At 46.7% G+C, this 22,471-nt stretch overlaps 1 protein-coding gene across 4 annotated transcripts; it reads right to left on the bottom strand.

The window, feature by feature from the left end:
* Positions 1 to 3,132: 3,132 nt before the first annotated feature.
* On the bottom strand, positions 3,133 to 21,690 carry WSCD1 (WSC domain containing 1). Of its 4 annotated transcripts, none has more exons than XM_059487183.1 (10): positions 21,318 to 21,690; positions 15,047 to 15,250; positions 14,579 to 14,923; positions 11,696 to 11,810; positions 11,041 to 11,228; positions 8,360 to 8,481; positions 6,232 to 6,397; positions 5,570 to 5,734; positions 4,679 to 4,879; positions 3,133 to 3,652 (listed from the first exon to the last, which is right to left on the bottom strand). In XM_059487183.1, the coding sequence occupies exons 2-10, from the start codon at positions 15,069 to 15,071 to the stop codon at positions 3,300 to 3,302; spliced, it is 1,680 nt and encodes a 559-aa protein (XP_059343166.1). In that variant the 5' UTR covers positions 15,072 to 15,250; positions 21,318 to 21,690; the 3' UTR covers positions 3,133 to 3,299. The 4 variants fall into 4 exon arrangements, with proteins under 4 accessions (XP_059343166.1, XP_059343168.1, XP_059343165.1 ...); XM_059487185.1 differs by lacking the exon at positions 21,318 to 21,690 and adding an exon at positions 21,053 to 21,197; XM_059487182.1 differs by having other exon boundaries at positions 14,579 to 15,250; positions 21,318 to 21,363.
* Between the last annotated feature and the right edge of the window lie 781 nt (positions 21,691 to 22,471).

The raw sequence follows: 22,471 nt of genomic DNA, 5'->3' as shown, positions 1-22,471 counted from the left end.
TTGTACTGCAGACTGCTCCTTTATAACCTCACTCGTCAAAGAAATGTTCTTGTCATTAGCAAGGTGTTGCCTTTAAATCACTTCCCTCTCTGTGTTTTTCATTCACTGTGACTTGATTTTTTTTTCCTATGAAACCAGCTGTATAATTCTGCTATGGTGGTACTAAGTGCTTTATTTCAGAAGTATTATAGGTTAATGCAGCTTCTGACATATCTAAAAATTCAAGGGCTGTGATAGTCTGTTTTGCCTTCGGGGTAAGCCCTCATAATCCAGTCACTGTGTGACTGCAGTAACTGCTCCAGATAATGCAGTGTGCTTCCAACCCACCCCACCGGTGCAGAACAGACCTGGAAAGGTCTCTCCACTGTGGTTCATAGGACAAAATTATTTTTGTTATCAGTACTTTTAAGAGCTTGCAATTCCATAGCCTCTCCTCCCCACACACCTTGGAGCCCTCCATTGGGCACGATGAAAGGCAACAGCAGCAAAAGCCATGCGGGCAGCTGGATGCTGTTCCCTGCACTGGGGCAGCACCTGAAGGAGCTGTAGCCAAGGCTTTGGTGAGCCTTGAACTGCAGAAAAATCCCACTTGGTGTCTCCAGGGTGGGCAGGAGGCAAGCTGGTACCTGCAGACCACCCTCCTGTAGGCCAGGGTGTGACAAGCAGGCTCCAAGAGCAGGGGCAGGACACAACTCTGCAGCAAGAGGGCAGGGAGAGACTGCATTGATGACATCACATTTCCTCAATCAGAGCTGATTTCGTTTAAAAATCTTTGGGCCTTTCACATAATCTTAACTATTGCATAAAGCATTTAATAACGCACTTCAATTGTATTCCTCTTCATTTGAGGGATTGCTTGACAATGATTCATGTGATTAAGAGAAGCCATTCTCCTCTTTGCTGCTCTTTCAGGTAGCTTGGTCAAAACCATGCAGCCATTAGTGGTGATCATGCCCCATGTCTAGAAATTATACACTTCCCAATAAGATTTTAACATTCTCTGTGAATTGCTCTATTTGTATGCATGATGGTGCATGATGGTGCAACCTGAGGGGCCTTCAGACTGAAGAACCAGGGTGTGTGGATGGTAAGTGTGATAGGAAAAGCTCCTGGTCTGGGAACCAGCAACTGAAGATAAACAGGTGCTGTGTAGATGGAGCTGAGAGATGGATGTGTTTGCTGGTCTGAGTGTGCAGGAGGCTAAAAAATGTAACATCGTGGTTCAAAGGGGAAGAGCTGATTTACAGTCCCTTGTATACACATTTTGTACAAAATGTATAAAAACAAAGAGGTAGCCCCTGTACCTCAGCTATTAAGAAATGGTTGGCTACAAATTCTTTTTTTGTCAAACGAGCTGATTTCTGGCATTACAGAGCTAATGCACATTCATAATTTTTGCCAGCTCTAATTTTAGCCACTTAGAGTCTTCATTACAGGACATATGTGTAATTAAATTGCCTTCTTGAGAGTTTACAGCCAGTCCTTGCTCACTATTTGCAGATTTGAAATGATCAAAATGTTTTTAAAATGATCCTGTAATGCTAGATAAGACTGGAAAGGCAATGTAATAAAATGTCATTCTCACAATCTTCATGTTTTGTGGTGGGCCCAAATCCTAGTTTGTGGTCTCAAGCATGTAATTCAGTGGGGCTAAGAGCAGTTTCTTTCTGTGAAGTATCTGTGCTCTTTCCATAGGCTGCGCTCAAACTTTGTGGGGTGTGACCCACATCCATCAACAGCAACTACTGCCCAAATGAAACTTGGAAGACCTTTAATGCATAATTTCCAAAAGGATCAGTTCTTTACTAAGTCAGAGTGGAGATGGTGCTAGACCTGTTCTGTAGCATCCTTATTTATCTGCTTTATGGGAATGTTTCTGTACCTGGGTGTTTGTGTACTGTCTGTGGTGTTTGGTACTGGCACGATATGATTTGGGATTTTGTCCTTGGAGTGCAGGCGTGTGTGAGCTGTGTTCCTGCATGGGGGCTGCGTGGTGTCCCAGGGGGCTGTGCCACCCTGCGCAGGCACCTCAGGGTCTCACCCCTTGTCTTTATCTGGGCTTACAGCACCCAAACTGAGTGGGGTTTTTTGAGCTGTATCTCTTGCATAAACAAAAAGAGTTCCTGTTTTCCTTGTGAACCAGCTCAGTCCACCGCAATCCCTCACAACTTTGTGGCCCATGAGACCCTTACTGCCAAGGAAGGCACTGAGCATTAGGGATGGGGGTGTGACAGCCCCACAACAAGCCCCATACCAGGCAGGTGGCACAGAGATGAGCCACGTGTGGGGTGTAAACAGGGAGAGGCTTGGGTTGAAGGGTACTCCATGTCCTGTATTGCTTTTAAAGCACCAATGATACACAGGCAGAGGAAGTTCAGCTCCCTTTATATAAACTTGTTTTATTAAAATTAGTATTTTCACTCAAATTTTTAAGAAATCCTTTACTTCACGTGAACAGAAGCATCTTGCAGCAGGGCAGCTCCTTTGGCCACAGGGATTAACCATCTCCAAGCTGCCCAGTGGCCCAGGATCATGGGGCCAGCTGCCCTGCCAGCCCTGGGTGCCCCTGTTCTCTCCCCAGCTGCACATGGGAGGGTTCTGTCCCCACGGGCTCCTGTAGGGTCAAACACACCCAAGGTGACTGCAGGAGTTAAAAGTCAAACCTGTATGGCTGCTGCAGGGGGCTCCAGAGCGCAGCTCTCAGTAGCTGTGGTTTTCCAGGTTGGACTGCCTTGGAGTTCCTCCAGGGATTTCAGGGATGAGGTAGGAGATGTGATCCTACCCCTGCTGGGGCCAGAAGGACTGGGGTTCACCCTCTTTGCTCCTATTCTCCAGGTCTTCCCAGCTGACCAGTTCTAGAACCAAGAGCACTGACCATGGCGACATTTGGCTCTGGTGTCCCCTGAGACCCACCATGACTCTGAAGATGAAGAGATGGAGGTGCAGAAAACTGTGTCAAGCCTCTAGCACAGGTGGCACTCCCTTCTCTGCCACCCCTCTGGGGTCTCCTCCATGCCCCTGGAGCCAGGTTTGGGGCTTTTTGGGGCTGACAAAACCCAGGCATTCCCAACTGCTGCACAGCTCAGCAGCCTCCACAAGTATCTTTGCCATAACTGCTGAAGAGGTCTGGTCTTCTTTTTTTTTTTTTTTTTCTTTTTTCTTTTTTTTTTTTTTTCTTATTTGTCTGTGGCGTTTTTTTTTTTTTTTTTTTTTTTTTTTTTTTTTTGTTTGTTTGTTTTCTGTTTTTTTAAGAAAAAAAATAACTTCATTTTTAACCACAGCAATGTGATAGCAGCCTATCATCTTGGCACATACTCCCTGGGCAGCCCGGAGAAGTTTCTTCCCTTTAGGGCTTCATCCACTGTCAGGATGTATCTGTTGATAAGATCTTTCATTTCCTGGGTGAATGGCTCAAAATTCTTCTGCTTAGCACCAGACCGCTTGAAATTCCCGTCCCTGTTGTTCTCCACACAGAGCAGCCGGTCCTCTGTCACTGTCACATTCAGAAACTCCACCATCTCCTTCAGCTTGGGGATGAGGCTCTGCTTCAGGTCCTCATAATGGACAACGAGCAGGCGCTTCCCATACTTCAGCCACTCCAGGACATGGGAGGCCCACCAGGAGGCATAGCTGTTCACGAAATCTGGCCACTCTGGATCACCAGGAAACCATGAAAATGAGACAGTTAGCCATGCTGCATGTCAGCAATTTTCCTCTGCTTTAGACATTAATGATACCTTGATCTCTATTTGCTCTTTTTCATAATTTAATTTCCTGAAGTCAAGACAGTCCTAGTGAAAGCTTTTGGGCTGGACAAAGAGCATTTGTGGCTGAAATGTAACAATTTGCAGTTTGCAGTATGGGAAAGCCATTCCCAGCAGACTTTTACTTTTTTCTGGGGGCTATTTTGTCAGTTTTTGATGAATAGGTCTTGAGTTGTGACTGATGAAAGGTGATACATCAGCTTGAGAAAGAAATGTGCTGTGACACAGGCCACTTTTCCCCCCAGCCCTCTACCAAGCCCCAGCTGTAATGCCTAAAATATGTACAAGGAGAAATGGAAGCCAAGTGGCTTTTCTGCTGCAGAATCTAAATGCAGCAGTGTATCCAGCGGGGAAATTACAGTCACCAGCCAGTTGCCAGTCAAACAACTGGCTGGCAGGTTCTGAAGCCTTTTCATGTGTTCAGGGGACACTGAATTTCAGGTCCACTTATTGCAATTATCCTTATTTTTCTGCAGTGCAGTAGCACCTGTGCAGGGCTGTAAAATATCCATCATGAAATGCCATGCTCCATTGGATCCTCCAGATTTAAGTTAGATTTCTCATGGTTATTACATGCTGTAGGGGCAAATTTTCTTCACCTCAGCCTGGCAAATGGGCTGTGCAGAGGAGCCTTGTACATGGACATGTTTTCTATGCCCAACAGTGCAGTGATGCCCCAGTGTGCCTGTGGTAATGGTGCTGCCCTCCATTCCCCTCTGGGGGTGGACATGCAGCAAGACCACAACTGCTCGCACTGTGCAGGTGCCAGAGGTTTTGGGATTGATCTCAGCTGTAGCAGGACTCAAGTCCCACTGAATTTGTTAGCAGCACTCACTCAAGTGTTAGTGTGTCCCCGCTCCCCAGTGCACTGAGGAAATGGGTTTCCAACCAGCTTGTGCTGGGGTAATGCTCACCTTTGCTCTTCCAGTTGCGGTCAGTGGCATAGCCCAGATGCCCGGCGTATTTTCTGTTGAACTCTGCCATCAGTGATTTGTATGGGTTCCTTATCAACAGGATCGCCGAGTCGAACATTTCAATCTCTGTCTTGCCACTTTCATGTGTTTTCACACAGATGGTCCTCCTACTTCTCCAGTGGTCTTTTTCTCCTTTAAAACCTGTTTTACAAGACAGGATTATTGGCTGTTTTGCCTGATTATATGTCTGTGCTTTTTCCAGCTAAATCATTCCCTACAGTGGTGTAAAGCTGGTGTGACATTACCTGTCAGCTAAACGATGGCTGGAGCCCCAGCCACCACTCTGGACACGTGCTGGCAGCCAGGCTATCCCTCTGCTGGGGGAGGCATCCTCAGCCCCACACTGCAATGAGGCAGCTTTTCACAGGGCCGGTGCTGGATGCTTGCTGAGCCTCTGCCACCTCAGGATATTAGTAATGTAAGTAGTAATTACACCTCAGAATAATTAGTAATGTTTGAAAATTTAACCTACATGTTTGCTGAAGGGTCTTACCCACAGTGTTTAGGTAACTGGTCTCTTGGACCAGCCTGTCAGGTGGGAGCAGCGCTTGTGTGTGCACGGGGCAGCAGGGCAGGCAGTGTGTCCATTTGCAGATGGAGAGCCTGGCTGTTGTCTGTGAGGGCAGCTGCCTGTCAGAGCAGCGTGCTGCTGGAGCTGTCCCTGCTGCCACCTGCACTGCAGGAGGCTGCTCGGGCCAGGCGTGTTTAAATTGTACCAAACATGCTGACAGCAACAGCCGTTGCTGGCTCAAGCAGAAGGATGACAGGGCAATAAGTAAAGCTCTGTGCTTTGGAAGGGCTCCCTGTGTCCCATCTCTCGGGCCCCGATACCTTTGTTGTAGAGGGCTCCATCAAAGTAATAACTTCCTGTGTAGTATCCTGTGGCGTGCTCTATCAGATGGCGTGCCCATGTATTCCCAGCCCCAGGAAAGCTTGACAAAGCAACAAACACTTTGGATTTGGTGGTTAAGAATTTCCTGTCTGTGCAGCGGGTGTCTGTGAGGAGAAAAGATACTTCATTGTTAGTATTGTGGCTTTTTAATAATTCCACATACAGCTCTTGATTATAGTTTATTGCTTCCTTCTTCTCTTTCTTAGTAGTATAGCATATCAATTTGGTCTGGTTGTGAGTCAGCTACTTCCTAAAATTAATTCAGCTGTATGAGGCCAAAGAGATTATCCTCAAAGAGGTTTCTGCTGGCTTTGTGTAAGGCAATGATTTTTTGATAAAGCTGCAACAAACCATTGTACTTGCCAGCAAGTTGTCTTAAAAGGTGTTGCATAATGAGAGAATGGAAAGATGCATCTTCACGAGCATGATTGCAAGAGGGGAATTTAGAGAAAGACTGTTTCCTAAATTGCTGCCCGTGTGGTGATACCCACTACTGTGGCTCCGAGTGCTGTAAACGAGGTGAGTTTTACTCGCTGCAGAAGGGGCACGGGGGCTGTTTCCAGCAGCCGCGGCCCTGGCACAGCGAGGCTGGAGCTGGTACCTTGCACAGGTGTCTGATAGACCAGGCAGTAGCCTCCCCCAGCCGCGCTGCTGGCGTTGTGGCTCCCGCCGCAGCGCCGCCCGTCCGTGCCCTCGCGCAGCGAGAAGCGCCCGGTGGGGTATCCACAGTAGCATTCCTGCCCTCGGATCACTGCCAGCGGGAACTCCTGCAAACCAGGGAAAACAGATCCGTGTGTAAATGCTGTGGCACCGGCAGCCTGCAGGGAATGCTGCTGCCATGCAAAGAAAATAAATCTTCACAAGGCCGCTGCCAAGATCAAAGCATTGTCATCCTAAAGCTCATGCTACTTTCCTGTTACGTCTTTGTATTTGTAAATTTTGAAATTCACCTTGTTTCTAGATAGGAAGCCTACTAAGGTGTACAATCATGAGAAAGTTAGTGTTGTTTGCAAGGAATAAATTCCTAAGGAAAATTCTTGTCTGTAAGAAGTGTTTTTTATTGGATTTGATGCAGAATGAATCAGATTTTGGTGTACCAATATTATCAAGGAAGGGTTACAGGCTGTAAAGCTGTGTAGGGGTGGGGTACTAAATCCTGGCTGCTGGGCTAATACTGGTAAAAATTAAAAAAATTTTGAGGGAAATGTGCTAAATATTTGCCAAAGAAATTAGCAATTGCTTACTGGCCCTAAAATTCAGGGTTTTTGCAGTTTACCAGAAAGATTTGGTTTGCCTTAGAGTCCCCTGTGGGCTCTCTTGGTGGCATGGGGCTGTGTGGGCGGGCTGAAGGAAGTTCAGGGAGTATTTGAGCACAGAATGTTCCAGTCCATCTATTCCATATCAACACCTTTTGCCTTTTAAAAGTCTTTCATAGTCTGGGAGCATGTGACAGGACTGCTGAGCAGCTTATCTCTTGCTCTTTCCCATGCATTCATCCTCCGATAAGGAGTCAAATGCAACTCGTGTGCTGTGTGTGCCCAACAGCCAACATTTACTTAGCACATGAGATATGACATTGTCAAAAACTATTTACAGATTTGATCCAAGGGCAAAACAGTTCTGGGTTTGCTTGCAAACAGAAATTTTTCCTTTACAATGAAGCAGTGTTTCTCAGTTTGAGAAATTAGTAAGCGGCCCTGCCCTCAAACACAGCCTAGAATAAAAGCGTTCCTTGTAACTCATGCCAGGAAGCCTCTGCAAGCGATGAACTTTTTTGGATGGCTGGAGGTTCTGTGAGGGAACAGAATAACTGCTCCTCTGTATGCCTGCATCTTGAGAAGGTGATCAGAGCAGGGTGCCAGTGGTGCAGCGTCTGTCCCCAGGGCAGGCTGACCCTCACCTGCACAATCTTCCCACAGCTTGGGCAGCACATGAGTGAGGAAGGAGAGAAATCTGGAGTGGGTTCTGCATGAGAAATCTCAAAATTTTTCTAATATGCAGTCTAAACCTCCCCTGGTACAACTTGAGGCCATTTGCTTATTCAGTGGGAGAGGAGGTTGCGCTGAGGCCATGGATCCTGGTCAAAGCACTGTAATCAGCCAGCTAACAGTTTTAATCAATTTTGTGATCCTGCAAAAAGTAATTGAACATTGAGTTTACTGCATGAGGCTGCAGGCAAAATGTAACCATTTAGTGAACCCTGTGTAGAAAAAACCAGCCCCATGAGAGTGGGGAGGAAGGGAAGAGAGGGGAACCAGCAGCCACTAAGGCAGAGGGTCCCGTGCCCTGAGATGGCTCCTTGAGTGGAGCCGGCTCCCTTGGAGGGCACTGGAGCCACGTTTGGGATGCTGCCAGCCCACATCCACCCTCTGGCAGAATGTGTCCCCATGAGCTGCAGCCACCTCCCCCGGGGGCAGATGTGGCTCAGGGCTTGATTGGAATGTGACACGGAAACGGCATCGATTTCTTCTCGGTCGATACTCATTACTTAGAACAGCTTGCCTGTGTATCATGTCTGGTGGCACCACTCTGATGACTTTCCCTCCCGCCATCCCCACTCCAGCAGTTGGACCAGATGCATCACCGGGTATTTACTCTGATGAGTTTTGTCCTTTAGAAACTCATTTGCAAATTCAAAGCTCTAAGGCACTAATCTCTGTCCTTCCCTCAGTAGATTAGAATTTAAAATAACAATAAAAGAAAGGATGTGAAATGAGAATTGTTCTTACTTTCTTGGAGCAAAATTCAGAGCACATCTCCACCGTCAAATTGGGCTGTATCAAAGAGGCTGAAAAGGTGTCTGTTAAATTTTCTGGAGCTCTAAAACATCCTCGATAGATAACATTCCTCCCTGCGGGAACATGAAATAGGTTTCTCTTAAGAAAACGATGTCCATAGTATCCTGCCTCTTTTAAAGAATAATATTAGGTTCAGAAGCCAAAAATAATAAAATAAATTTTATATCACAAAGGCTGCATAAATAAGAGAAACTGCAATGTACACCATAAAAACATGTTGTAAATCGTGTGGTATTGAAAGGAGCACATGCCTTTATCTTTGTACTAACCACGGGAAGCAGCGCTGCAGCACGGAGTTTAATTCCACCAGTGGAGGGCATTGCTATTGTTTGCAGGTCCCAGTTTCCTCTGAAGACCTGCTTTCCCCTCATTGAGTTAAAAGCCCTGATAAAAATCTACAAAACTTCTGCATCAGAAAAGGAAAGAAATGTAAATGACTCCTGAAAATCCTGCCACCACCGGACCCACTTTCCTCTTCAGCTGCCCCTCTGCTCCCACGCCTTTTCGGGCCAAGGGAGTTTGCTGCAGCCTTTCAGACTCTGAAGCGAGTTTTTGTCAGCTACTTAGGGAGATCAGCTTCCACTGTGTCTTCAGCACCAGCCTCTGATTTCACCTGCTTCTGTAGAAATACCACAGAGCTTGGCACTCTTGCAGTTGCTCCCTTCAACGGTATTGCCAGAACTGATGTGGGAAGTGAGTTGAATGACAGGAGAGACGTGGTGCAGTTACAAAAAAAAAAATTGGTTCTGCATTAATTTCTTGGCAGAAATTTCTCTAGCAAGAGCCTAGAGGAATCTAAGGAGAAGCTGCTTAAATTTTATTCTTGTAACTATTCAGATAATTTACTAGAAGAAGAGCTGGATCTCTGGGATGATGTGAAAATAAAATAACTTCTCCCAAGCTGAAAGGAACAGGAGTCGACTTAGGACCAGGTCCCTTTGAGCATGGCACCAAAGAATAAAAGGAGTGTTTGGACTTCTCAGAATGTTCTTGAAAGGTCTTCTACTAAACTTTACACTGATATATAATTCTTGAAACAAAATGTTTACAAACACGTTTAGCGCTTTCTCAGTGGTCAGGAAGAAAGCTTAACCTGCCTACAACCGCATCGGGAGGGAGCAGGATGCATCCATGGGTTACACTGGAAACATCCCGATCTGTGCGGTCTGCCCCCTTTCTTTGGGGGAAAGACACCCTGAGGCGCGCAGGACTGTGGCACTCTGGCTGCCACAGCTGCACACGCTGGGCTTCCTCACCATGGCATGGGGGCAGGAGTCGGGGCAGAGACCGACAGGGGCGACAGCAAACCCTGTCTGGAAAGGTTTAAGTGGAGATGTCACTGAATCTGCTCCCTGTGAAAGGCTTATGTGAGGTCTGTGCTCTACAGTACACAGTGTAAATCATGGGGGCCTTTAGAGTCTCAGAGTTACATTCTAACATACTTGTTCGTTGTGATTAATACTTCTGTTGGCCCCTCAGCTGGTTTGTGTCAGGGGGATTCTTCAAACAGACAACTGTCAGGTATTACTAAGGGCAAGAAAATTACAACTCTAGCTTCAGGCTAGACTAATTTGAGGAGTAATTAATTAATACTTTAAAAAAATTAAATGCTGTCTTTTCCTGAGGAATGTGTATATATATTTCATACTGGAGGTTTAAACAGTGATGCATGTCCTGGGAAACCTGCCAACATGCCTGTCATCCTGACAGTAGCAATTTAGGTCTGTGTACCTTTGATATATAATTTATATGTAGCTGGTTGGATTAGTGTACAAACCTTGACTTGTCTTTAAGAAGAAATGAAGGACCATCAATACTGGCACAACCTAAGGTCTTGGTGCTTCTCAGCAAATGACATCCATAAGGTCTTGTGAGCTTGACAATTGCAAAGAGCGATCAGCAGTTTAGATCTCTTAAGTGCTTTGTGTTTGCCTAAAGGTTTATCCATTGAATCCCTCATGGCAGCTAACTGAATAATGGGGTAACGATAGATTATCTAAAGATAGAACAAAATTCCCAACTCCTGCTGAAACAGAACTCCATGGAAAAGCAAAACTCTGGTCTCATTTCTCTCAGGAAAGGGATTGATGTGACTCTTTCTGGCCCCCGCTCATTCCTCACAGTCACAGATTACTCATTGTGTTTAGGATCATCTGAGCATAGGGTGGCCTTGATCTGAGTAATCTTCTGCCCTCCTGTTACAGGGCACCTCTTCCAAGGCTGTTTCTTAAACAGACATGGATTTACACCCCTTCAGTAGATACCAAAGGGAATGGGTTTTTCAGCTGAAATTGTGCTTCTGTTGCAGTCACTCTGCACTGTGTTGAGTTTTCTCCCTGGTGACAGGAACCTCATCTGTGGCAGCCCTGAGGCAGCGTGCCAGGCACATGTCCCTGCTCTGGGGTGCTGAGCAGCACTGCTATTCTGGGTAGGAGCCAGGAACCAGACCAGCAGCAAATGGACATTGTGCCCTTCAGGCACCTTTGTCCTTTGCCGCTTCAAACTTTGGTGACAAACGGAGTGAGACAAGCGGCAGGGACAGCCCCTGTCCGCAGCCTGGCCGTGACACGTGTCCCTCGCGGCCTCCCCGGTCCGGTCGCACGCCCACTTACGCAGCGGCCTGGCTCCTGCCCGCAGCTGCTCCACGCTGTAGACCGAGAGCCGGTTCAGCCCTCCGCACACGGAGCCCTTCTCGCCCTTGCACTCGCTGCTGCACTCCTCGGCCTTGGCGGCGGCGGCCGGCAGCGTGTTCCCACAGTAGCACTCTGCTCCGAACGCCAGGCCCGCGTAGCTGTAAGCTCTGCAAGCAGAAACACCAGCCACTGGCACAGAGGGGCCTGTCTGCTCCCCAGGCTGTGCCCGAGGGCACGAGCCTGTCCCCGTGTCCCTGCATACAGCCTGTGCTCCTGCTGCCTTGCTCTGGAGCTGAGTACATCCTCAGCAGGGCAGCTCCTCAACAAGACATGGGCTAGAGACCTATGTCTATCAAAAGATATCTATCTTACAATGACTCTTTAACCAAACAGCAATTTTTGTCCAGGACAATAGAGAATATAATGTAAGTAGTCATGGTGCCATAGAGAATAGAGAGCATTGCAGCTGTCTGCTTCAAGCAGAGAAGCAGAGCTATGCTGTGCCTGGAGGTATGAGATAATAATTGTTGTCATACATGCTGTATGTTTAACATAGGAATGCTTTTCCCATTTCAAATTCAGTTCCACTTACTGTCAAAGAAGAGAAAACTTGCAGTGAAAAAACACCACTCACCTCTCAGCACAAGCTTCCTGACAGTGACCTACTGTCATTTTTCTTAAGTCATAAAAGACAGCTCCCTTCAGTGTCCTCTCCCTCGAATCGTGAGTGAAGCAGCCCATGTAGGTGCCTGTGTGCATGCAAGACCAGGGTTAGGCAATGCATATGGGATGGAAGGGAAAAACCCACCCCAGGCTTGTCCAGTGCCTCAGGCTGCAAGCAGGGCTGCATTTGGTCAAGTCCCAGCCTGTCTGGGGTCCCACACCCTCGGCAGACTGCTCCATTGCTGCTGAACCTTGGTAAGGGGCCAGTGCCACTGTCCGCTTGTTCCCCCTGGAAATGGGCTAAAAGGAAATGAGACTCTCCCTTCCACAGCCGTTGCATACCCAGGTCCCCAACCCACCCAGGACTGCAGCTTCTGCACGCAGCTGCTGTCTGCTCAACTCCCTCCTTGGGATGACAAAACACGGTACTTCTCTAAAGTACAGGAGAATGTAGCCTTCAAATGCTGAAAACTTCCAGAAATCCTGTTGGATTTCTCCCAAGTGTTCTTTAAAATCTCTAGTTGATAATGAGATGGTGCAAGAGAAATATTAAGAAAATCAATTTTCTTTGGATATAGAGAGTTACATTAAAGCTGTAATGGAAAGACAAATTCACTTTTTACTAGGCAGCACAATGTAGCCATCACACTGAGCTATCTCCTCCCTGGTGCAAAGGAATCTCTTCAAATATGTCTTGCTTTACTTAGCATAGGAAAGATAAATATTTCTCTTAGACTTGCATTCAGTGCTCAGCCTAATTTTTGTTGTCATGAACAAAATACTGTAAAAATCCAGCCCATTTTTTAATATACAATTGGAACGATGGAGTCCCACTATTATACAGCAATTGTATGTCTATAAGTACGATTTATCATCAAAATATGAAGGAAAAAAGGAAATTTTATTTTAGAAATAATAACATTGAGATGATAACACAGGGAAATTGAATAATGTAAGCACACATTAAATAATGTGGATAGGAAAAGAATATATGGTGAAAAATGAAAGAAAAAACCATTATATTAACTAATTCAGAAGAAAAAGGAAGTTTGAGTTTCTCTATCAGGGATTTTGGAGTCAGGAATAGTAAATCAAACATTTAAATATCACAAACACCACAGTAGATTCAAAGATCGGCACGGTAATTTGCCAACATGTAATTAGAAAATTCACAAGCTGTGAACACACACACCCAGCACACCATTAACGAGGTGGGAGTCACGCACTTGCAACGAAGATGCTCCACATTTTACTGGAGACTTTTGATTTGGGTACTTTGACTCAAACGTGTAGCAGCAGAAAACTGAGGATGTGGGGCCAAAGAGCCCGAGTGGGGGCCCTGGGCAGTCCAGCCCCCTGTGCCCTCCTCCCTGGGTCCCTCCCAAGCCACCACCAGTCTGACAGCATTTCTCATTCACATCCTCCCATGAATGAGCCAAGGAGATGCCACAGTCTCAGAGCAGCATGTCATGTTGTGTCAGCAATACAATCCCTGTCACCTCTGCATCCTGTTCAGTGGCAGAACCAGGCATGGGGAACTGGAAAACTCCATCCACTGGGAGCAATCAGAACAGAAAACTCTCACAGTTGTACTAACAGTATTTGTCAGTGTCTCTGTCAGGAAAAGTGTGGTCCCTACCCTGAGCCACTTGCAATGTCAGCAGGTGAGAGCCTGACCTGGAGAAAAAAAGGACTTGGATTTTCTCACCAAAGGCCGCGTGCTCCTGGGTGGAGACAGAGTGAGGCAAAGTGAGCTGGGAGGTTCACAGCAGGCTGGAGACATGCCATGGTTTGTGACTTGGGTTAAGGGTCTGCCTGGGGAAGCCTTTGAAGGGCTGGCTGGCAGCCCCCGGGGCAGAGCTGTACTGCCTCATGAGGATGGCACCCATGGGGGTGCACGAGCCCAGCCTCCACGGTCAGCAACGCTGCTCTGCTAAGCAGGAGCCACGGGCCATCACTGAAACATCATTAAGCATTATAAGCACGGAGGAGCTCATTAGGTCTTGAAAGGAATCCATATTGAAATAACAAGTCTCTAAGTTTACTAGAAATGAATTGGAGAAGATAACATGCTCTACGTAGGTAGTTAAGTTTTAATTAATTACCTTCAAAGGCATTCCAATGCTTGTTAACAATATTGTTATTAATAATGTCCCTTCATGTTCAATCAGATATTCAAATGATGTATATTTGAATCTACAGTTCAATATGGTGAGATGTACAAGTAAATAGTCCTTCTGGCCCCTCTCATCAGTAGCTAGAACCTCAGCAATGCACTGGCTGAGCAGTTCTCAGTCTCTCCTCTGCCACCAAAATCTGCCACCAACAAGGTGTTCTGAAGCATCTGTGGAGCCCCTCCAGCTTGGAGCTTCAGGTAACTCCAGTGGTTCAGTTTGCCTGACTCACACTGTGTGACTCATCTCCCACCACTATCACCTTCTCATTCCCATTTCTAGAGACAATTCCCTCAGTAAATACAACGATGTGGCACCCATTTTGTGGGATTTTGTGCCCTTCTGTTTGGGCAAATTTATTCAACAAACTAAAAAGCAGTTCTGAAATGTGGTGTCTAGTCATCCAGATCCCATTCCTGTTTTATTATCAGTGAAACATCTCCAAGAACAACTAATTCTAAAAGGCAAAGCATCAAAGATTACAACTTATACTTTGCAGCTGTAGTGAGGGCAGAGCAGTCACCCAGCATGGATCCTTTGTACTTTGGCCCAGGGATATGCCTACAAACTGTTTTGAAAGTGGTGATGAGCAAGGAGGAAGGCAGACCTGCAGGGCTGGTTGGGATCAGCAAAGTGCAGCCTGTGTGTGTGCCAGAAAAGGGGCAGGGTCCGTCCCTTACCTTTGTGCTCAGCAGTGTGCTTCATTGCTTTAAAGCCTGCTGTCTGCAGGGGCTCCTGGTCGCTGCTGAACCTGTGGAACCACCTTCTCCTCAGCTGCCTGAGCTCCGAATTGCGGGACACGAGCCAGCGCGGGCTGTGCTGCTGGCCCAGGGCCGGCTCCTGCAGCGCATCCGTGCCCACCGGCAGCCGGGGCTTCTGCAGGCTCCTGGGCTCTGCCATCCCAACCCTGCTCATCTCCTCGGGCACCGGCAGGGCCTGGTTACTGGGGGTCCCACGGGGACCTTGCTGCAGAACCAAGCGGGTCCGCTGCAGTAGCAAGAGGCTGCCAGCCATCAGGTAAGCTGCTGTGAGGAAGAAGAGCAGAAACTGGATCCGACGGAGAAACTTCTGTAGCCTGAAGAAAGCTTTGGCCATGCCCTTACTGAAACTGGCCCTTCACGCTTCCCAACAGGCCTCCAAATCTTCACCTGGCCAGACACTCATTCCTCCCATATGTTCAGCCCATCCCTTGGGTGCCTTCTCCTGGTGAAAAGCTCCTCCCAGCTGTCTGCAGCAGAGACCAGCCTGGTGTGGCACTGGTGCCAGCCTCAGGCGCCTGGCTGCCCCAGGGGCTCCGTGGGCTGCAGGGCTGGCGCCTTCATCGTGCCCTGCCGAGCCGCCGATGCTGAAACCTGGAACACCAAGGGGTGCAAGGCTGGTTCACATCCAAATTGAAAACATCCACCATCAGGGTGACTTTCCCCCACCCACCCCTTTTGGCTTTATCTGAGCATTTCTCCATCTGTTGTTTATAATTATGCACATTAAGAACTATAGTCAAATGAGAACGATTGATTGAGCTCAAGCGACTTTCAGATCTTCAGACTTTTTTCTTTTCTGTCTTTTAACTTGGAATGCACAAGAAATACCTTAATGATGAGGTTATTTCTCTAGGAATGTTTGGAAAATAAGTTCTTTATTTTCTTTTATCAATAGCCAACATCTCCATCCTTTGTCACTGGATGAACAGGCATCTTTTTAGGGAGGTATTACCAAATTCCTTCCTTTCAGCTAAACAGTAGCTCAGCTACAAATGAAGATCAGAAGGAAACAGAAGTGTGGGTATGTGGGAAGAAAAAAGAAATTGCATCAACTCACAATAGATAAGATAATAATTATTAATCTCTGTGCAGCACAAAGAAGTTGGGCTTTATGTTGGAAGGATATTTGGAGGTTCTGTGTGTGTTCCTTTAACAGAAACCAGAGATCCTGCTACATTTTTTTTAGTGAATTCATATTACCAACTGTTGATGTGGGAATCTGTGTGGATAAAAACTAGTGAATGTTTGAAAAAATTTCAGCTCAAGTTCAGCAGATCTCTCTTGACTGTTGCTGAGCTTTGCAGCTTTAGTTGTGCTGATGTGTATCATGATGGGATTGTCTGGGCAAGAAAAGCTCCTTTGTACTCTAGGGAACCTTTAACCTCCGGTGGCAAATAAAAGCTGGCATATCCCCATAAATTCCAGTTTTCCCAGTCTATCCTTTCTCTGTGGAGCCAGGCAAGTGTTGAGAAAAGATGCAGTGTTTTCCAGAAAAGAAAATATTATGACTTTTGCTTAGCTTGCAGTTGGGGCACACTCCTGAAATTCACAGTCCTAGCAACGAACATCTGCTTACTTATGCTGCTTTATTAAATAAATGTTACCAAATTAGTCTCCACCCATTCCCTTTTTCATTTGGTTGTGTGCAAATTCTTTCTGTCTTATATAGCAACCAAACCAAAGATCCAAAACTTCTACAACAAAAATAAATTAAGGCTCAGTTAAATCTTTTGTCAGTTGAGCCTGAATTCCTTTTTGTGACTTTTAGGCTCAATTCCTAAATGAGGCAGTCACAAGCCAGGAGTCTCTGTCTCTAATTTTACAGTTCAGGTGATCTTGAAGACCTGATTTAGGTACTCTTATTACTGGTATTTTTTGAAGTACATGTATGCTGATTTTAACTGTAGAGGACTGAGTAATATCCAGAAGTATTGAATGTGCTGATTGCTACTCTTTCTCTAAGGGCTGGTGAGCACAAGCAGGTGCAAAGCACTGCCAAGCTGTAGCATCTTCAGTGAATTCTGACTGCTCTCCCTACAGCAGAAGTTGCACACCTCCCTTCGGATCAGCTCCAAAGCCAAAGAAAATGCATTGATTTACACCAGCTAAAGAGCTGACCCGTAGAGTTAAATCTCTGATCAATGTTGTGAGTGCTCAAGAATTGCAGTAAAAGGGTCAGATGTACCGACACAAATGAATGGAAAATTAGCCATAATTAGATCCTGCAGGATGTTACTGCACTAATTCACCTGAAGAAATACTGTCTATGAGCATAGGTGGGATTTGATTCACTAGCTGTTCCTGCCATGGGCTGCTGTTCCCAGCAGCGGTTCCCAGTGCAGGCTGTGTGATGTGGAAGCCGGGGCAGGGCCGGCAGGGCAGTGCCAGGGGCCGGGCTCTGCACGCTGCCCGAGCGGCCCTGCCAGGGCCGCTGCTGAGAACCTCGGCGGGGACGCGGCCATGCCCGCACTCACACGCCAGCTCAAAGGCTTTAAGGTTTCCCTCCACCAGCAGAAAGATAAGACTGGATAAATATATCAGATTTGCAGTCATTTCTGCACATCTGTAATTCAGGGTTTTACAGCTCTTTTGGTTTATTCACCGAGAGAGATGCTTCAGGCCCAAGTTCTCAGATGAGTCCTTGTTGCTGGTGTTGGAGAGGCTGTGCTGGGATAGCTGGAGCTTTCTGGCTCATCAAGCACTGCCCACAACTTGGCTGGAGAAGGGCCATCAAGACCATGTAGCAAAGGTCAGGCACATTATGCTTGAAACTGCATCACCGACCCAATTTAGGCCCTTTTAACGTTACTTGTGTGGTCGGTCAGTGGATTTTGATAGAGTTTCTCCATGCTTGCAGTGATGTAAAATGGAACAGCTGGAGGCCACATCAATAGCAGGGTGAGAGGGTCTGGCACTTGCCGGGGCAGCACGCGGCAATGCCTCCTGGAGCCGAGGGAGACTGGTCTGGCCAATGCCTGCCCAAACATCCCCTGGGCAGGGCACAATGTTCTGCCTCCACACGGACAGGATGGAAAGCTTGCTGTGCATCAGCAGAACTGGGGAAAACACCCAAGGTATTGGACCTAAATTAACTGTGAAACAGGCTCTGCATCCAAACATCAAGAAATGTTTGTTATTGCTCCTCATGCTCTGCCAAGTTTGTTTATGTATTTGTTTGTTTAGTAAGGGGAAGCTGTTTTGGAGTCTCAAAGGGGTAAATTTGCCCATGCCCAGTGGCTGAAAAAGTTTAAATGGTACGATGCAATTTTGCTGCATTCAACATGATGTGTACGAATTACCTCCAGATGCACTCACCCTTAGAGCAGTTGCCATGACAGTACATCCTAGTAAAACCCAACCAAATAAATAAGCAGACTCTCCGCCCACAACCACTGCTGCAAATGTGCAACTCAAAAACTAAATGTTGCTTTTTAGTGGGGAAATAGCAAAGTGCTGCTGAAATAAAAACCGTCATTTGATTTTTCCATAAACTGCATATTGCAATATCATCAAAGTATGCCTAAAAGAGCTGAAGTGCATCACTTCTGATGATTATATTTAAAAGGAAAGACTAAGGAGGAAATAACTAGTATCTGTAATAGAAAATGCGGCATTTGTCTTTTTCATGCATGTTTCACCTGGAATCAATTAAGCTAAATGAAAGAAATCAAGTCTTCTATCCCTGTTTATCAGTTCTCACAGCCAAAGGGTCTTAGGACCATAAGAATTGGAAGTTGTTAGTAAAATCATAAAATTATAATTGAAAGGACAATGATGGATAATTGATGGGCAGTCAGAACTGTTAAATGGCAGAGGAGACCTCTAGGTGAAGAGGGCAATGAAAGGGTTAACACTGCACTGAAAAACGGGCAATAATTAGCACTGGAAATTATCAGCTTTGGGCATGCTGAGTGGAAGCACAGATCTACAAGGTGCTGAGACTTCAGCAGGGAAAGGATCTCCTGCTACCAAAAAAGTTGCTATAAGGAAAAGCGTATCAGTACCTTGCTTCCAAAATGAACTCTCAAAATGTGACAGAGGATATCACACTAGGCAGCTGCATTAACGTATTTGTAGAGAGAAATAAAAGAAACATGATAAAGTTCTTGGCAATTCTACTCTCCTAGCTGAAGGAGCATTTGCAGAATTTTTAAGGGAAGAATGAATATTTTCAGCGAATGCTGGTAAAGGCTGGAGACATTGAAAAACAGCCCCAGATTTGCAGGTGAAGGGTTACTTAACTGAGGACTGTCCCTTGATGTGTGCTCAGTGCAGAAGATTAAGTCAGTGCTGCATTGACAGCTGCAGGTCATCAAGAGTTGGTCCTTGTCTAAAGACCAGCAGGATTTTGCAAATTCAGAGTTGTTGGCAAGGAAGCAAGATGATGTTTCCTGTTGTAAACTGAAGGGAATTGGACTCATGATTACTATTTTTAGAAAAATCCATCCTTCTTCAATGTCTCTCCTTTCTTTTGTCAGCTTTCTTTGAGGACAAATGCAGTCAGGCCTCAACTGAAGGATTCTGTCTTGCAGCCTTTTCCTTGGATACACACTGCCATTTTCTCAGTGTTTTGGAAAGTCAAGACAAATATCAAATTGTGTGAATGCACATAGGAAGTAAAACGCTTAAGAAACCACAGATTTGATGCTGGGACCCTGTCAGCTATTTGCAGTTTCCTTTATTCCAATAATTCTGAGAAACTTCAACCACTTCTTACAACTTACAAAGTTTCCCTTGCTAGAGGATGTGTCTGTGCTGACCCCACATGTCTCCCAACAAGGGAGGTCTGCCAACAAGTTGGAAATTAGGTAGAAGCACCCAAATTTCTCCACATGCTGTGGAGACAAGTCTTGCAGCTTGAGAGGGCTCTCCAGTGAGCTTACCATTGCTTGCTACACGTGGGCTTGATACAAGATGTAATCAGATTGCAAAGTTATCTTTGATGGTGAGATTGTGTTAAAAACGTTTAATAACACTGAACTGTGATAAATAAGAAAAATATTTATATGGAGTTAGCAGAAAGATGGAGAAAAACTCTACGGTTCATGAACTGGTCAAATCAAGTTGAAAGTAACACAAATTTAAAATATATATTATACCGTTTTACAGATACAGATAATTCAGCTTTGGAAGGGAAAGGCAATGCCACAGAGCAGAGCTGCAGCCTGAGGCTGGAGAAGTTGGCACTAACTTGTGCAAATCCTATCCCAGTGGCTCTTTCACCAAATATTTGGCTTTTTAAGACCAGTTTTTTAGCATACATAGGTATAAATCCAGACAATAACGTTGTTGGTGAGCCTGAGGTGAGGGATGCAGAGGAGCCTGTGGGAGGCATATGGTCCAGCACGGCTTATTGTGAGAGTGCTGACTTGGAAAGTGCTAAGGGACAGCTTGAGCAGAGATCACACCGTGGTATTTCTCCATTAATCCCACAATTTTTACCTATCTCAAGTCATAATGCAGTAACCAGCAGGACTAATTCCATGCCAGTATGGAAGAGATGCATGCAGACACATGCATACACGCATTTCAGGTGCACATGTGCATCCACATCCATGTGTGTACATTCTGTAAACAGAGTGATGTGTGCTCCAGAGGTAACATACAGTCTGCTGTCACCATTCTCTGATAAACTGAAAGCTTTCAGCAAACTGTTACTGTATCTCAAAAGTATTTAATTAGCAATAAAACATTCATGTATGATGCATGTTCTTAGGTACTAAGAGATCAACCACCCAGCAAATGATTCTCTATCTGCAGTTTCCAAAAGCTCCTATGTGGTCTGTGGCTGAAGTTTTGCACAAGAATGTTGTAACAAATGCACCATATATTTATGCATATATTTATGTTTGCCTTAGCCCACAGGATCTACAGATGAGATCTTTCCCTGTGTGCAAGGAAATCTACTAGAATTAAAATAACATAGAGCTCTGTAACTTAATCATATGTGTTTTAGAAGTGCCTTTCATAAACCCTTCAATATCTGAAATCCTGCAACATTCACCTACTAAACATTGGTAGAGTCTAGTTATTTAGCACAGTGATGCTCCAGAAACCGATGGGAGAAGCTGACCATTATAGCCTGCCTCACTAGGTTGTCACACACACACATTGGCAGTATCCATTGCTGACTTTTCAAGTAAAATGTTCCGTGGATGCATGGGGAAGGGCATCTTGAGCGCAACCTGCAGCCTTTGTAAATAATGCCGCTCAGCCCCTTTACTTAGATGCTGTGGATTAATTTAGTAAAACAAATAGTCATTGAGACTGCAATGAATGCTGATACCTCAGCCTCGAAAAAGTTGTCCGGTCACTGCTCGTGCCCAGGCCAGCTGGCACACGGCTCGCAGAGGCAGATACTGAACGGTGTAAGAAAAAGAGGAAAAACCTCACCTTTCTTTGGCGGCTGAGGAGCCCCTGTTGTAGCTGGGCAAAGTCCTGTACAATCCAGTGAAATATTACAAAAGGCCGTAATGCATATCTGAAAAGCTGATAAATCCTGCTCCCTCTGCCCTTCCCTGCTAATCCTCCTGCTGCCTCCCGCTTCCAGAGCCGTAATCCTGCGCGCCGCGCTCGGTGCCGTGCCCGGGTCTGCGGCGCTCCGCTCCCTCCCGCTGCCCTGCCGAGAGCTCGCCCAGCCCCTCTGCGCGCCGCTCACCGCTGCCGCCGCGTCCCTCCAGGGCTCCCCGCGGCTCTCCGGGCTCTCTGCGGCTCTCCGGGGTCCCCGCGGCTCTCCGGGGTCCCCGCGGCTCTCCGGTCCCCGCGGCTCTCCGGTCCCCGCGGCTCAGCGGGCCGGCGCGCCGGGGTCCTGCGCCCTGCGGGAGCCGGCCGGAGGGAGCCGCTCCATGGCCTCCTGCGCCAACAGGCAGGATGGAAGCGGCGTCCGCGCTGCGCTGCCAAAATCCTCAGGCACAGCCAGTGCGCTCGTGTTTCATAACGCTCCCCTGCCCGGGGAAGCAGCCTCTCCTCTAAGGCTGCTACACAGCAGAGCTCTGCAGCCTTCTGCAGCTTCCGACGTTTGCAGACCTACCCATTCCCTCTGCCTGGGTGTTTGTCCAAACGCACGGATGGCTGCATCGTCAGAGAGCTGAGTGGCAGCAGCAGCAGCAGCGAGAAGCCCTAATGCGATCAGCTGAACGGATGCTCCGTGTTTGTTTCTCGTGCCTCTTCCCACTAGGGGGACATCCCTTCAGAGCTGCCCCTCTGGAGACCCGGACCCCTTCCCAACAGGTCGAGAGGGTCCCGGGAAAGCGAGCCCCTGCCCGCCTCCCAGCACCAGCTTGGAGATTTCGGGCAGAAAATTGTTATTCTGGGCACAGGTGGCTGGAAATAAATTATTTATAAATGTGAGAGCTGAAAGGCAGTTGCTGGTGTCCTCAGGATTGCCTGCACTGCCACCTTCTCTGCATGTTCCAGCTCCGTCCTGCTGCTGCTTCACATGGAGATTGAGCAACTGATAATTATTCTTAAAGCATCTGCATTTAAATGGGTGCTGGCTGCACCCCTGCCTAGGGTTTTGAAATACCCTATGGTCTGCACATATTTAATGAAACCTGTGGAAATCCATCTCTGGGAGTCAAAACAGAATGTGGTTATGGGATCAACCTTTGGTTCTTCTTTGTGCCAGAAAGTGTGGATCAGAAACATCGGACCCAACACCTGCCTGGCTGTGAGGAAACAGCACTCGGGGTTTCTTGGATGTGGGAGGAAAGAGGGAATTGGAATGCCATATGGGGACTGATCCTATTTCCTCTCAGTATGCTGCACATTGCTTCATGCTCTGACCAGTCCCATGGACTTGAGTGATGCAGG

The sequence above is a fragment of the Ammospiza nelsoni genome, chromosome 21, assembly GCF_027579445.1.
Source record: "Ammospiza nelsoni isolate bAmmNel1 chromosome 21, bAmmNel1.pri, whole genome shotgun sequence".
NCBI classification, from domain to species: domain Eukaryota; kingdom Metazoa; phylum Chordata; class Aves; order Passeriformes; family Passerellidae; genus Ammospiza; species Ammospiza nelsoni.
Note: the sequence above shows the minus strand (reverse complement) of the source record. Positions and strands in the feature narration are given on the sequence as shown.